The sequence below is a fragment of the Melozone crissalis genome, unplaced genomic scaffold (genome assembly GCF_028551555.1).
Source record: "Melozone crissalis strain CALT ecotype California unplaced genomic scaffold, PUWL_Pcris_2 ptg000014l_1, whole genome shotgun sequence".
In the NCBI taxonomy this organism is placed as follows: Eukaryota; Metazoa; Chordata; class Aves; order Passeriformes; family Passerellidae; genus Melozone; species Melozone crissalis.
The window spans coordinates 6,556,157-6,572,779 of NW_026535792.1; the positions used below are offsets into that span (position 1 = coordinate 6,556,157).

At 42.1% G+C, this 16,623-nt stretch overlaps 1 protein-coding gene across 1 annotated transcript in view; it reads left to right on the forward strand.

Moving 5' to 3' along the window:
- The window catches only part of AKAP13 (A-kinase anchoring protein 13), a 159,455-nt gene that overhangs the window by 19,879 nt on the left and 122,953 nt on the right, over nucleotides 1-16,623 (forward strand). The window contains exon 3 of the mRNA XM_054272927.1: nucleotides 7,560-7,707. Within this exon, the coding sequence (XP_054128902.1) occupies nucleotides 7,560-7,707 (148 nt within the window). The remainder of the gene's footprint in view (nucleotides 1-7,559; nucleotides 7,708-16,623) is intronic.

A 16,623-nucleotide genomic window follows, 5' to 3' on the forward strand; every position in this document is an offset into this window, starting at 1 on the left:
GTTTGTGCTGCTCGCACTGGTTCAGAGTAGAAAATCCACACCTTGCCCCCCTCAAACCTTTTATCTCTTTGCCAGCAAATCCTGCTGCAGGATTAGACACCTGGACTGGCTTGGGCTGTGGTTGAGACTGTGAGGTGGTGTTAATAAATCAGCTCTAACAATGTTGGCTTTGCAGACAGGCAGGTCGAGGGTGTCCATGCTCTGTTTTTTAGTACAGTTGCACCCAGTGTGGATCCATGAGAGCCAGCTTGGACCTGGAGGCAACAGCTCAGGGTTGTTTAGCATAAATGTCCTTGTTTTCCTATAAATTCTTTTTTGCCCTAAGAATCTTGAATAAATGGTCTTCTGACTCTGTGCTTGTGTCAACATTTTATCCATCAGTGTGCTAAGCTAATCTTATTTTTGGACCAAATTCTTTTTCACCTTTGAGGAATGAAAGTGGTCTGTTTCAAGTCATGGCTTTGTGGCTAGTATTGGAAGAGGAGATCACTTGGCTCAGTGCAGTGTTAATGAAATATGGAAGGTATCACCTTGATTTGCTCTGTGGGCTGGCAGAAAAATGTCTACCATCATTCTGCTCTTTTGGTGGCCTGTGGGCAAGACAGAATGGTCTGTGATTGTGTTTTCCAGAGAATAAGAGAGTGCTTTGCAAAATCTGGCTTTCTCATCACAGAGCTGCTCAGTATCTGTGCTGTTAACCTGAAACCTTTCACTGGTAGAAATAATAGCACTGCTGTTAATTTAAAAAGGAAATAAGGTTAGATCTGGAGGTCGATTTTTTTCTTTTTAAATATTTATTTTATTTAAACCACTGGAGTTACTCTTGTTGTCTTCTTTTGTGCGGGTGTTTTTTGGTTGTTTTTTTTTTTTAATTAGGAAAACTTCTCTGCTTCATGCTTTAAGATCAAGGAGTTTGAAGTCATTGACTATGTAAAAGAACACAATCTGCCCCAAAACTTGGCAGCTTGCCATTCTATTTATTTTTGGAGTCTTTCCCTGAAGGTTTTATCTGCAGGAGGTTGCAACACTCCACCCCAATGACATCCATCTTTCTCCCTGCTCCTGACCCAGGTCACTGCCTTAATCATGGGCGATATCTCCAGGTGAGGGGGGATTTCTAGAGCTGCTCATGTTCAGACACATTTCACAGCCCTACCTTTGTTCCTGGGGCCTGGAGTTCTGCAGAATGAGCTGTGTTTGATGTGACTTTTTTTTTTTTTTCCCCACTAAGTGCTCCTCTGAGTCAATCCATAGTGGTGAAATTGAGGATGTGTGTAATAATTGCTGTTATCTTGCTGTACCAGATACCTCTGGCCTCCTCCCATGGTCCCTTCCTTTTCTATCCATGTGCTGGGAGCCTGCAGGCTAAATGGCCACATCTGAAAAAGGGGGTGGATGTTCCAGGTTGAGGCATTTGAGATCCACTGACAAACTCAGAGAGGGAAGGGGACTAAGTTGGGTGTTTTGGAGGTAGGACCCATCCCCAGATTGTGCCCCTCAAGTGTGAGCTGTTTTTCTGTTAACCCGGGAATAGCAGCCTGCAAGAGTTTGGTGGATGTAGGTTATTTTATTGCCATGGAAGAAGAGCATTCTGTGGTTTTTGGAGCCAACAGTGATAGTGCTGTGTCACAGCTGACTGGCTGGAACACTTACTCAGACCTGGAAAAACTAGGATCTAAGCCTTTCTCAATCAAAAGGGTTATTCCAGGAGATGAGAGCGCTGTCATGTTTGCTCTAAAAATAGTTGTCTGAGCTCCCATTTCCTTTTGCAGTCAGGAGCCTGTGTGGCTGCACATGGTTTTGTTCTGCATGGGGATGTCCATGTGTCCTTTCCAGATGTCATTCTCCGAGGGTTTAAGCACAAGTTTGCACCAACCCAAAGTAACCTTAGATGGGAGGGACCTTCCAGGGTGCTCAGCTGAGATATGGGAACTGTCTGGGAGCAAAAGTTTAGCTGCTGATCTTGTTGCGTACTGACAGAGCTAGATGGTAATGGATCATCGAGCATCTAAACAATTATACTGTACTTTTTTCCTTATCTGATGATTTCTGCTACATTTTTAAAGGTGCCTTGCAGTTTCCTTTTCCATGCTCCAGCTGCTTTCAGACTCCTCTGCAGTTCTCAGTTTGAGGTGGAATTGTCTCCACTTTCCCTTTGATTTTGTCTAGCTTAATTATTGTCAGTGCTGCACCCTTTCCAAAGAAAATGTCATGTGATTGAAAAGCCAGCTGTTCCTTTAAAAGCCATTTGGATGAAAAGTACGATTCCCATTTCATTGATGGGGAAACTCAAAGCACAGGGATGTGAAAGGACTTGCCTCCTGCTGGAATTCCAGCCTGATCCTGGGTGCTCTGTGTCAAGTACTAGCTGGGGAAATAGCAAGTCCAACTCCATCTAAAAATGAATAAATAAAGGTACCAATGAACCTGAACTGCAGGAGGAGGAGGAGGAAGAAACCACAGCTGTGATTTTGTGCTGTACTGGGTATGGTGAAGCTCTCCTGGGAGCAGTTTAGGGTTTCCCAAAGGGGAAGAAGCAAAAATGCAATAAAGCAGTGACTCAACCAGAGCCTGATTCATGTTATGAGTAGCGGAAACAAAACAGAACTTGTTACAATGGCAGGTTACTTTTACTCATCTAATCCAGCCTCTTTCATAAAGCATCATATCTACAAAACCCCAAAACCTACACCTCTTAGAAGGAACTACCTAGGGAGAAAAGCTTTCTTTCCTTCATGTGAATCTCCAACCCATCTAACCAATGGACTTCCTATTGAATAGGTTTGTGCTGCATGAGGATGCAGCCACAGTTTGCTGTCAATGATCAGCAGTAAGTTTTGCATTTTGCTCTTCTGGGTAGAATAAATTAATGATTACTGATTGTTGGTGTTTTCTCATGAAAAGAAGATTGTTGAAGTAACAATAGAGTGCTGCAGTAGTGCCATCTAATGCACACTTAATTTTCATAGGTATTTTTAGATTCTGTGTGTGGAGATCAGTGGGTGGTTAGTGGCTTAAGTAATGTTCTTTAAAATTCCCAGTATGAACCATGGGGGGGAAAACCCAGATTAGAAATTAAATGCTTCAGCTACAAAAGTACAGCTTGCCTTTTGGGTTTTTTTGGGGGAGTTTTTTGGTATGTGGTGGGGTATTTTTTGGTTTTTTGTTTTGTTTGTTTGGGGTTTTTGTTTGTTTTTTTGTTGTTGTTGTTTTTGTTTTCAGAAATGTTAAAATTTGTTAGCTAGCATGTTAAGAATATTATTTCCCTTTTTCAGTCCAAGTGTACTTGTTGACAAGTGTACCTGTTTCTGGTAGAGCTGATATACCTCAGGGTACCTTCCCTACTGCCAACTAAACTCATGATTTTCATCCTGAAATCTGGAATTCTGCATTTGCCAGGGCTGTTTTCATGGTCCCAAATGATGACCAATTTCCCCAAACCAGACAGCTTTTCAAAGCTTGAAATGGAAAAAGATAGATGTCTTTATATGCTTACAACAATTATTTCTTTTTGGAAGACAGATAATATTTTTAAGGTGGTAACATAATTGATCTTAATTCTTTTGAGCTTAAAGGTTTTGTCCACTTTATTGCCACTTCCAAATATTGCTGAGGTCATCTATTTTAGAAAAAAAAAGCCTTGAAGGTAAATAGTCCATTTTAAGAGGCTTACTTGGAGTTGTTTGTGCTTTGCCTACCCACCATCCACAACTACTGGAAGAACCACTACCCAAAAAGGTGGAATTGTGTTAATGCCAGCAAATCATACTGATAAACAGGTGCCTTGTCTAAATCGTTTTGGAGTTTAGTTCTAATGACAGTACTTTGCCCTTTTTTAGAGATAATTGTATTTCTGCTGCCAAGACTTCAGAGATGGGCCACTCTGAAATCCCTTTCTGTGTTGTTTTCTAGTTTAAAGATCAAACTCATGCTTGGCTTTTCCAGTGCACCTGTCCCATGGTGAGGCAGACCTTCTTTCTCCCTGTGGTTTGGGAAAGAGAATATGTGTAGAGGAAAGAGCCCCATCCACCTTCTTTACATCCCATTACATCTGAGACCAGGGAATTTTCAGATCCACACAAGGGACAGGGTGGCCTCTTTCATGAATGGACCACGATGGAATGTTTTCATTTCCAATGGGCTTTAAGCCAAGTAAATATTAGCCGATCCAAACCAGTTTTGAAATTAAATTATTCTTATTTGTTGGAGCATTCCAGAGAATGGCTTTGATCTGTCTGTACTTTGACCAAAGGGATATTGGCAGGCTGGCCTCCCATTTCTAGCCATTTGGGATGAAAGAAGGGTTATAATAACCACCTTGTGTGGCAGTGATCCTGAACAGATGACATTTTTTGGACAATATTAAATGAATAAAGATAAACATACTTCAATTAAAATGTTTTTGGAGGCTGAATGCAATAGGGCTGTTGAAAAGTCTTCTATGTGGGTTGGAGGAATTTGGCTGCATTTGTAACTGATTTTCTTTAAGTCCAAAAATCTTGGAAAGAGAGGGGTTTGTTCTGTGCATTATTTCCTTTCCAAATAAATACATTGTTTGCATAACTTAAAAATCAAATTAAAATTGGCAGTGAACAATGAAATTGTCAGTAACTGGGAGGTAGAGAGGTGTGTTGAGGAAGGAGAGTTTTTTGCTTCTGGGATCACATCAGCACAGTGACTAAGTTAGCTCAGGTGATACCTGCAGGGAGACAACTTAAAAGTTAAAGTAAAAAATCCAATAAATAAGATGCTCAGTTTTCCACAGTCTTGGCCGAAGGATCCTCCAGAAGAGATGGGAGCAGGGTGGTGGACACCTTCCCACCATGAAGTTCTGCTTAGACACAGCTGAAGAACCTTTTAAATTGATACCAGCTGATGATAATTTGTGGTCCCCCTAGACTTAAACAATGACTGAAATGAACTGAATTATAATTGGAGTGGAACAAGTGGGTTGGAAAGATCTGCTGGAGGTCACTGGTCTGACCACCTTCCACCTTCAAAATTAGGTCAGGTATCTAAGTTTGTTCAGCTATATGTTTAAGTTCCAGCTTAGATTTCAGGTTATGTGGAACCTCTGGTGTTGAGGTTTCTTACATTTATTTACTAGGTTTTCTGTGAATAACTAAATATACAAATTGTCATTTGCAATGTTGATGCAAATTAAATTGCTTTTCCTAGAAATGTGAGTAGTTTGCATGGATAGACAGGTGCCTTCTCACAAAAACTCTGTGTCAATTTGCTTTGATTTCACAAAAATTAGACTAGCTGTACTTCTGAGTTAAATAAAAGAAAAATCTCTTTTAACAGATACTATGTTGAACACTCAGTGCTGTTGGTGCATGTTCTGAAGTGTCACCTGCATTTTAAATCTGTTTAAGTACTTTGTGTGTTCATGCCTTAAGGGAGAAATGGTTTGAACAAAGACACATATAAAAAAACAAAGCACAAAGGGTTTGTGGGTTAAAACTCAAGCTTTTGTTTTTTTTGAACATCAGCTCAAATCTGGATCCATTTGCTTGAAATGGAATATTTAGTTTTCAGCTCAGCATGTGAACTGGTCATGCTTGAATTTAAAGCTTGATTTATTTCTTTTTGCACCTGTTTTTATTTTAACACTGACTCTATACAAGATAGACTTTTGCTACATGGTTCCTTCCTCCCCAGCTGGAAGTCTGGTCTGATATTATCGCGTGAGACCTTCCTAAAATTTACATTTGTAACTCTGCAACCTCTGACAATGCAAAATACAGTCACTGCTCCATTAGGTTGTGGAGGCTTATTTGAATTTATGGTTTTCTTTCCTGTGTCACAGCACTGACCCACATATTTGATTTTGAGACCTGGTCGTGATTTGGCAAAATCTTGTTTGTATAAAACAAGGTGCAGTCCTGCCCGTGGCAAGAGGTGCCAGATGGGCTGGATCAGGGGAGAAATGGACATGAATTTGGAGGAGGAAACGTGAAAGGAGCTGAGGGAAAGGAGAAGGAGACGTGAGGCAGAGCATGGGAAGCGATGGACAGGAGGGCCTGGAAGTCTGGGAATTGTCTACAGCAGTTGTATCTGACAAAGAGAAGGGATGAAACCTCTTAAGGGGGAGGTTTTAAAGGAAATGACCTGTGTATTCTCTTGAATATGCAAATCAGAATTACATAATCTGCAATAACAATAATAATAATAAATCTTTTCCAGATTTGCAGCTGTAACCATATGCTCAGTGGGATGGTGGCAGAGCTGGCAGCCACAGCTGCTCTGTAAAACTGGGGCACCCACCTGGTTCTGATCTCCATAGACAGGGGACAGAAGGTCACATCACAGACTGTTGTTCTCAGTGTCTTGTAGTTTATATAATTTTTTCAGGCTAATAAACAAAGTATGGGGAGACCCCAGAGGCATTTAAAAGATGTGTAGATGTGGCACTTGGGGACGTGGTTTAGTGATGGCTTGACAGTGCTGGGTCAACCTGATGATCTTGGAGGTCTTTTCCTACCTAAATGAGTCGATTACGATTTTTTCATCAAATGAAAACATTTCACTTACTTCTGCAGTAACTGTAAGCCATCCTCTTTCCTTGCTTTTCCTTCCCCATGGAATACTGAAATTGGTTCATATTCCCATGCACACGTAGGAATTTCAGGTGTATTTACTTAATTAACCCTTTGCTGGGTTGTGATAACTGTGTGTGCCCTTTATAAATATAATTTTCCCTGAGAGCAAAGATGGGCTAAATGATAAAATATGCTGAGATACTGAACTAAATCCTCCATAATACTAAGCAGGAGAGTTTAACCAACAGATCATGAGAAGTTTTTTCTCAAGGCTTGAAGAACTGCTGTATTTGCTGACACACAGAACTTTTTACCAAGGCATGGGCTTATAGGATGAGTGAGAAGAGCCACCACTGTCTGTGGCACCACAGTTAGTGTTTCTTTGTAAGGAAGGTGGAAAAAAAAATCTCAGTTGATACGAAACTTTAGTACCTTTGTGTATTTCTGGATTGTGGATGAGAGATGTGTTCAGTGATCAGGTTGGATCTGTGGTTGCAGTGCTAGCTTGGACAGGGGAAATTGAGTGCTCAATCAAGAATTAGGGCATTTTCTCAAATTTCTGAGGGCAGAGGCAATTTTGGCCACTATCTCACTTCTGTTATGTATGTCTATATTCTGATATATATTTTATAAATATATATACATATATATAGTGTTATATATGTCTATATATATGTGTGTATGTGTGTGTACAAAAACCCCTGTGTGGGGTGTGCACATCTTTGTCAGACTTGGTGTGATTTTGTGATTTTACCATATTAGGTTGTTATTTTAAAAATACCCTAGATATTTCTGCTTGTCTCTTCCTAGAGTTGCAGTCAATGTGTTTCCTAGATGGTGACTAGCTTTGATACTGAGGTTGATTTGGATATCTGAAAATTAGAATGGGCACTGAGTCCTATGAAAGGAGAGTATGAATGGAGAGTGTGAACCTTGTAGGAAGAGTAATTTCATTTTAGATTATGCAGTTCTTGGTCATGTAAACTTAATCTTGTTTCTTGTCCTTTTTCCTAGGGTGACTCTGTTATTACAGTGCAGCTGACTGAGGAAGATAAAGTTGAAGATGATGTAGTTTTTTATTTGGTCTTCACTGGATCAACTGTCCAACACTGCACAAGCACGAGAAAGATTAATCCTGGGAGTCTGGAGACAATTTCTCCTGGTAAACAATTGCCTTTCTTTGCATATCAGTGTATCAGTCTGTGAAATTTGGTTACTACAAGTGGACTGGAATGTAATGCTCTTTGCTTGGTTGACTTTATCCTCATTTACACATTCACAAGGAATAGAACGCATGATTTGGATGACTGCTTTTGCCTTTTAAAAACCTCTTACTTGATTTCACTAGAATTATATGACTTTGAGATTGCAATTATTTAATATGTAACTATGAGATGCTGTTGTAGAAAACTCACAGTTACACATACACATAGTAAAAGGCTTTTAAATGCAGCAAAGATGGTAGAAGATATATTTGTAAAGCTTGCTGTTTCCCAAATGGTGGGCAGCCCAGTAAGTCTTAGCTACACTCATCATGTGCTTGACTCACTGAGGCTCATTGCTGCCTTCCTGGTGAAATACAACAGTTTCCCCTAAATCCTGTTCAGCTCAGAGCTCACAGAGCATTTCAGAAGCTCTTGCAGTACAGGGGATGTGCTGCTCAGTGCCATCTCTCCATGGCTGGTGCAGATGAGGTAGGTTTCCACATGAAAGCCCACCTCTGTTTTTATCCTTTGTGCCACCAACAAAACAAAACCAATCAGCATTTCCCTTTGGTGACTTCAGGACCGTGGGAATGAGCGTGTTCCAGGCTGCAGTCCTCACCATTAACCTTTCACTCTGACTTGTTGCTATGCAGCACACTGCTACCAGTGTGAGAAAAACGCCTGACATTTTCACTGCACACAGTGTAACTCAGGCCATCAAGTGTTTTTCTTGGGTTTGTCTTTTCATCTACCTCCTGAGTATTGTTTTGTGAGAGGTGCACGTGGAGTAAAATTTGGAGTTGTTTTCTCTTGGGAATGAGTAGCTAAAAGTTGGCCACTCAGTTTTTTTTCATTTCCTCCTCTTTTTGTGCTGTTCATGTTGTTCAGTTGGCTTGGGAAGAGAAGCCTTTTTATGGCTACTGATGACTGGAGCCCCGTGCAATCAATTAGATTAGTGCTTATTTTCTCCCAGAAGAGCAAGAAGGGGGTGACTCCTTCCCTGCTTTTGTGTGGTGGGCGTGGGGCTCTGCCAGCCCTGCTCAAAATGACTTCACCTCTCCCTCGGGGCTGTGGCTGCTGTGCCAGGAAAGGAACTGAAAAGCTCCAGTGTTCCCTGCAGCCCATGTGGGAGCCAGGCTGCTGGATGGGATTTCCAGGCAGGAACGACTCTTTCCCATCAGTGCTGCCCTTGAGGAGTGCTGGATGTGCCCAGGGAGGTGGCTGCCAGGTGGGACCAGGGTGATGCTCTGGGCACTGCCTGTCCTGCCAGCCCCTGATACAACTGAGTCACTGGGAGGGCTCCCTGCAGCTCCTTTTGGTGCTGGTAGTGGGAAATCTGACACTGTTTATGATTCAAAAGGAAAAGAGGGAATTTCTCTCAATTGTTCCTTTTGCAATAATGGATTGTTTTGTTGGTGGGGTTTTTTTTACTCAGTGTAGTCATGATCTTGTGAGGTGTGAAATTGGACTGGGATGGGTGCTGTCCCAAACTACAGCTTGTTTCAGACAGAGTTTTAGGGAACCTTTCATAGAGGTAATCTCATTCCTGCACTGTCCTGGGCTGGGATGCAAGGAAGGGTGATATCTCAGATGTGGATAGCACCCTCATTTGTGCTTATACCTCATTTTGGTGAGACTGTCTAAGAAAAAAAAAAACTTCAGTGATGAAGAGATTGTTGGGGAAAGGCAAAGCAAGAAATGGGAATAGCCTGATTTTTTTCATCCCCTCTGCTGACCTGATTTTTTTCATCCCCTCTGACCCATGCATTTGTCCAGCGTTGTTTCAGCAGTGATTACACTGATTTCAGTGGAAGTATGACTTACTTCAGTGCAGCTCTTCCTCCTCCTCCTCCTTCCTGGACGCACAGTGAATCTGTAATCATGTGTTTACACTCTGTGTGTTCCCCAGTTGCCTTGGCAATGGCTGTGGTGACTCAGAGCGTTATTTGACCTCGGAGGGATTAGCCATGAACAGCACACAGTGTGTGTGAGACCAGCCCTTGTTCAAACACCCAGCCCTGGGCACTTGGCAAGTGTTCTGCAAGGAAAGTCCTGCAAACAGTTTTTTGCCAAAATCTCACCTTTTACTTCCAGCTCTGAGCATCTTTCGTTTGTTGCTGTGATGCAAGGAGTGTTGCACATCCCTGTGAGCACAGCAGCTCCTGGGGACAGCTCAGGTGCACTGTAAGGAAGGGCTGATTCACTCAGGAGCCTCTCTGCCTTCCTTGAACCTCCTCTGCATCCCTTCTGGACTCCAAGGCTCTTCCCTCATTCTTGCCCCACATCCTCAAAATTTCATCTGGTCCCCAGGAGACTTCAGATGAAATCCATCAGTAGCTGGGGTGAAAGGGGTGATGTAATTCTGTTCAAGCTTGAAAACAAGCCCGCATTTGTAATTTTTGTTTCTTGAGATTTTCAGTGGGTTTCTTGATGTACAGAAGCGTAAAAGACAGAGAAATTATTTCATTACGTTTGCTGCCAAAATTAATCAGAATGTTTTAGAAAAGCTTTCAAATAAAATCACATTTGAAAAGAAATCATAACAACATAAAGTTGTTTTAGGTGAAAAATCAGAGAAAATGGAATGGAAATATAAGCTGTCAAAATACCCCATAAATTTTCATTGTATGTGAAAATTCTCTATATCCTGAAAGACTTTACCTAAATAAAACCTTATCACTGCAGAATTAAATGACTCCTGCATCTTATATAATTACTGGAGCAATCTGCTTCTTTCCTATGCTTTTTTTATCATCAGCCTTAAACACTGAATATATATATAGTCCATAATACTGTTCAAATGTGCGCTTTTATTTCTGTACAGAGTAAAAGAGAGGACTTCTGATTGTAATTTTATGGTAGCAGCTTTATTTTACCTGAAGGTGTGGATAAATACAGATTAATCACTTCTTCAAATTACAGAATACTTACTTGTATTTATGCTCTTGGTCTGAAGAATGAAATGGATTATTTATCCTGCTCTGCTCTTGGCTGTGTTAATTTAAGGAAGGTAATTTCCCCTTGTAAGAAACAGATCCTCATCTGAGCTGATCAGTCATAACTTGAAGTGTCAAAATTAGCTACTGAGATTCAAGAATTAGCCAGGAGATGATGTTTTGTGTGCTTTCAGTACCTCTTCTGCCAGGGTAAGGTTACATCATCCAAGCAAGCTTTTGTTTGTCTCTGTGAAAAGCTACCAAAACCTCATTTAACTGTTGGCTTTACTGTCACTGTTACAGTTCTTCTATTTCTAATTAATCTGGTTGAAATTCTCCCTCTTGGAAGCAGTTTTCCCCAGTACCAGAGGCACTGTGTAGCACAATTTCAAGCATTGTTGTATCAGGCACAGCATTAAGGTGGCAGGTGGAGGTGTACTGCTACAGTGGGGATCTCAGTGCAAAATCTTGGTCTCTGGAGTTTGGGTGTTAAGAAAGCATCAAAAGCCTGAGCAGGAAGGAAGTAGAGACATGATCTCTACTGAGACGTGACCGTCTCTGCTGCTGTGGTTTGCTGTTGTTGGCTGCTGAATTTGTACTCTTGGGGATGGATATGTCCTCTTAGGTCACAGATGCTCAGCCTCCTGGTGTTGGTCATTAACTGAGCATTTCAGCAAGCCCTTATTCCTATAGCAGCTGAGATTGCCATAATCTCAATGCATTTTTTTCTTTCTACCATCTCTGCAGGATAAGGAGGGTAACTGAGGCCAAGCAGATTGCATGTGGTACTGAAGGAAATCTGTGCAAAGCAGGGAAGTGAAACATTCACTGCAAGACAGCAGCCTCATCTCTTGTGTCTCTGCTAGTGCAGCTTTTTTCCCCACTGGGAAAAAACCCAACCCAATAATAAAAATCCTCAAATCATGATCTGGCAAACAAACCAGCAGAAGAAGGAATGACCTCATCACTGTCCACACAAGTCAAAAGTCCCAACCACAGCTCGCCGTGGCCAGCGGAGGCCTCTGAGCATCAGGAAACTCTTGGGGAGATCTGGGGAAATTTTCTTGCAGGAGCTGCTGTGCTGGGAGCTCCAGTATTTGTGTGGTGCATTTATTGCTAAAGTTTGCATGCCATCCCCATAGCAGCTGTATGGTTGGACATGTATTGTGCTTTGCATTTAACCACTGGTGGTCTGGAAAGTGTGGGAGACATGGGGGAAATTGAAATGAAATTTCAAACAGGGAGAGACAGCCCAGAAATCCAGAGCTGCAGCAGCTCCTGATCAAATAAGTGAAGGGTAAGAAACACCCTGTCTGTGAGCCAGGTCACCAAAACAAGAAGTATATTTTGTGAGATGTAATTGCCTTGGTGAGTACTGTTGCAATGTGTTGTATCACTCTGAGCTCTGATAATACAAAAATCACTTTTGTCGTGTTTGTTGAACTCAAAAGGTGAAGGATTCTTGTGGGAGTTTCAAAGGGGAGGAGAATCAAAACTGGAAGTAGAAAAAGGGTCTGAGAGACTGTCTGTCTGCTGGTAGCTGCCTGCCAGCAGTTTCCACAGGGCTGACACATTCCCGTTGACTCACTCTCAGCTTTCTCTCCATCCTTAAGCTAAGGCAGAGAAGCAGCTTCAGTCTTTAACTTGTTCTTAATTCCACAGCTCCCAGAGTTGTTATTTTTTTGGGTTTTTTTTCTCCTTGCTTTCTTTCTGCTAGTTAAAAGGATACATGAAAATTAATTTCACTTAGCTTGGAAATACCTTCATTTCAAACTTTTCTTTTACTGTGAAATCCTTTACATATGGTGATGCTTTATTCATTTCTACCACAGACTGTGTTTTCCCCTAAGAAACAACTCTTCATAGAAAAAGCTGTATTTCATGAATTACAATCTTTGTACTGGTAGACCAGAAGGGTAAACAAGTTGCATAACAAATGGCCACTTGACAATACCAGTTGTGGATTTGAAAATACTCTTAATTATGAAACAAAAAAACCCCTTAAAATAGACTAAAACAGCATAGCCAAGAAGACTTTTTGCAGTTCATCCTCTTTGGTGTATTTAATTGCTTGAGGCAGTTTAATTAAAAGGAAGTGGTGCCAGTGCTAGATGATATCAGTCACAGGAAAAAGTGATTGAATCTGTGTTGAAATTATTTAAGATGTGATGTGTGGGGTCTTACACTTCTCTAGGTTTTTAGGGCATGTGTCATGTGTAAAGGCCTTTAAAAAAATCTTTACCCACTCTTCAGTCTCTGTTTCACCTTTCCAGTGGAAGGTTTGAAAGGAAAAGCAGAGGCTCCTGCCCAGTGCTGGTGCTGTGCCTGTGTATTTCATAAGGCTTCCTGTGTTGCAAGAGTGAATACAGTAACTGTGTGCATTTCACAAATGCACTTCAAAGACGGGCTCTGATTTTCAGAACTAGAACTTAGGGGTTCTGAAGCAGAAAAGAAGCACTTTTTGGATGGTCACAGGAGATCCCTTGGCTTCCTTTTCCATAAGCCTTCAGATGGCAGGATCTCTTGGATGCATCTTGGATGCAAATCTGAGATACTTCATGAGGTTCACAGCATTTGTTGTCTGGTTTTCCTGTCCTTAAATCTCTCTGTAAGACCTCTTTCAACCCAGCTCCACCATGGTGCCTTGGAGGATGCAGTTAAGTCTTTAGTCACCTACCAAGCAAACCCAAACATGTCCTTCCATCAGGGCTTTAAATAGCTGCCCAGCCTGGGGGCCCATTGTTTGATAGCTCCAGTGTGAATTCTGAAAATAGGAGGTTTGGACAGGATTTCCACTTTTGGAGGAGTAGGAAATGAAATCATCTTTTAAGAAAGCTCTGTTTAGGGGTGTTTTGTCTCCATGTAGGCCTTGTAAAACAAGAAGCCAGAAGAGTTGTGCTGCTGCCCTTTTAACTGCACCCCAGATCACAGGCACAGGTAGCAATTGGATGGACAGGTCTGAGCTGTACATTAATTTATCTGCTAATGACTTGCAGCTGAGAAATCCCTCCCTGTTCTCATACTCATTGATCTGCATCAGCACCATGTAGAGGAAGCAGTGCCATCATGCTGATGCATCTCATCTCTTCAGGGATAAGAGCAGACAGACCAGAGCACCATGTCTTCATTTTTCATTCTCATCTTTTCCCCAGAGCAAGCTTCATTAAGTGTCCCCATTCATTCCCAGTAAGGAATTCTTCAGTTCAAGGGTTTCTGTCTCATTTAAAATTATTTTTAAAGGGTGGTTAGATGTATAGAAGCAGAATTAGTCACTGTACCCATCTCTGCATAGATTGAAATAGTTCTTTAATTTCTGTATTTTTCCTGCAATATGTTGGTGTTTCTCCAAGCAGATCCAAGTCAAGTATTGTTTCTAAGCTGGATTTAAAGTAACTGAGGAGGAAGAGGAGAAATGGTATAAAATGCAATGTTGCTGGACTTAAGGGATGGATCATTTGACTTTTATCACAGACAGCATACAAATGGCCACATTTGATACTGTGGCAAAAAAAAAAAAAAAAAAAAAGTGTCAAAAAAGGAAGTGTAGCCAGGCAGTTTGAGATGGCAGCTAGAGAGAAACAGTTAAGTTTGTGAGGAGAGTCAAAACTTGATCAAGGATACTGCTGGATGGTACAAGCATGACAGAAATTGAGTATTTCATCAGTTCTATTGCTGTTTGACCAAAGGCCCTGATTTCTGGAGAAGACTGAAGGCAATCAGAAGGGTTGCTGGGCAGTATTGGGAACCTGATGGCATTGTAAAGCATGGAAATTTCTCATCCCTTCTTTGAGGTGCTCTTATCTATGTGATTTATTCAGTTACATGTGTTTTCAGCCTATGGAAATGCACACCATTGTCAATAGGCTCACTGCTTTTCCTGACTGTTGTGGTTTAACCCCAACCAGCAACTGAGCCCCACACAGCTTCCTCTTGTGCCGTGGGGAAGAGAATTGGGAGAGCAAAAGTGAGAAAACTTCAGAGCTGAGATAAAGCCAGGTTAATGGATAAAGCAAAAGCCACATGCAAACAAAGCAAAACAAGGGATTAGGTCACTGCTTTCCATAGGGATGCAGGTGTTCAGCCATCCTCAGGGCAGCAGGGCTCCATCACATGTAGGGAAGGTTTCCTCCCTCTTTCCCCAGCTCTGTACATTGACATTGGGATATCCCTTGGGTCACTTGGGGTCAGCTGTCCTGGCTGTGTTCCCTCCTAACTCCTTGTGCCCCGATCCTCCTCTCTGGTGGGATGGGTGAGAAGGAGAAAAGGCCTTGGGTCTGTGGAAGCAATGCTCAGCAAGAAGGGAAATATGCCTGGATTATCAAAACTGTTTCCAGCACAAATCCAAAGCAGCCCCACGCTAGCTACTGCAAAGAAAATTAACTATTCCACCACAACACCAAAACCAGCCCACTGACACACACAGAATTTTTTCTTTTTCCCCTTTCAATGCTAGACATTTTTCTGTTCCACATCTAGGCAGGTGTGTGAGGGCGTTCCAGCAGTCCATAGTGGATGGACAGAGGTGATGGAGCCACGCTGATGGCTGATGAGTGCATAACTTGGTGCTTAACCCATAGTAGGAGAGAGCCCTGCTGTCTGCCAGAGAGAGCAGAAAGAAGGGTGAGGCACAGGAGCAGTACTGGCTGTTCTGGCACTGCCTGGAGCTCTGTGTGATTGAGAGCAAGTTACTTAACCTCTTGAAAACAGATTTGGTTTTGCAGTGATAACTATGTGCCTCCTGAGAGTGCCAGAAGGCTCAGCTCCCTTCTGGTCGTGCTCTGGGACAAGGGCTGTAGAAGTTCAGGTATTAGTCCAGGCCATTGGATCTTTGATGTGGTGAGAAGTGTTGCCCCACTGATGGTTCCTTCAGAAGGTTCCTGTACTGGGGACATGTTTGCTCACACCATTCCTGCAGCGATTTCAAAGCAGGGGGCAGAGACCTCTTGAGCAATTTTTCTAGTATTGTCTGCTCTTGTTACATCCTGGCTCCCTTTTCATTTGTACTGCTTGCCAAAAGTCAGAACCTGTCCCATGTTCTTGCCCCCATGTCTGACATCTTCTCAGATGTGAGGAAGCACAACATCAAAGCACTGCAAGCTGTTGCCTTTCAGAAGAACATTCCCTTGGGTTTAGCATGATGTTTGTTTGATCCTGTTAGATAAAAATGGACTGTCAGGTCTGTCACTTTCTCTTCCAGGCTGCATATTCAATATCTGGTGAAGTTTGAGTAGAATCTTTGTTGTCCGCAGGTCAGGACATGGTCTTTTTATCACCTTCCCTTGTGTTGCCTTTTGCAGCTGGTGTTTAACACACACTCCATCCAAGGGAACTTTGTGTACATCCCTGATGTGCTGCTTTAAGGAGACCACACGTCTTGACAGAGGTTCCTGTAGCTGTTGTCTCGATGGAGGAGCCTTTGTTGTCCCACAGCAGAGTTGTTTGGCATTGTGACAAGGAAGTGACTGTCCCAAATGGTTTCTCTGTAGCTGCTCGTGGGCTATTTTGGCTTGCTGCTTCAATCCTGAAAGTCTGCTGGCAGAGTAGTTGTATTCTAGGTTATTCTGCAGATGGGATTCTTATGGGAATAGGCAGAAAATAGTTTTAAAAAATTGAATAAAAGGTTTAGCTGTCCTCATGATATTAAGAAAGCTTTTACTGTGTTTGTTTTTTTTAAACTCTGCATTCTAGCAGCCTTCCACTGCTCTGAGTTAGGGAGAGCCCAGCTTGCAGGATTTGAGTCAGCTCCTGTAGGCTGGCACAGTCCTCTCACAGTGTGCATGGAGATCCCTTTTGTTGAGGCTGGAAACAAAATTAATGTCTTTCCTGCTCCGTGTTTGACGTTCTTAGGAAGCAAGAAGGTGTAGGGGGAGGCATGTACTAAGTTCTAAATGGCCTTAAAGGCAAGTTCCCTCACAGTTGTATCATTCTCCCCACTTT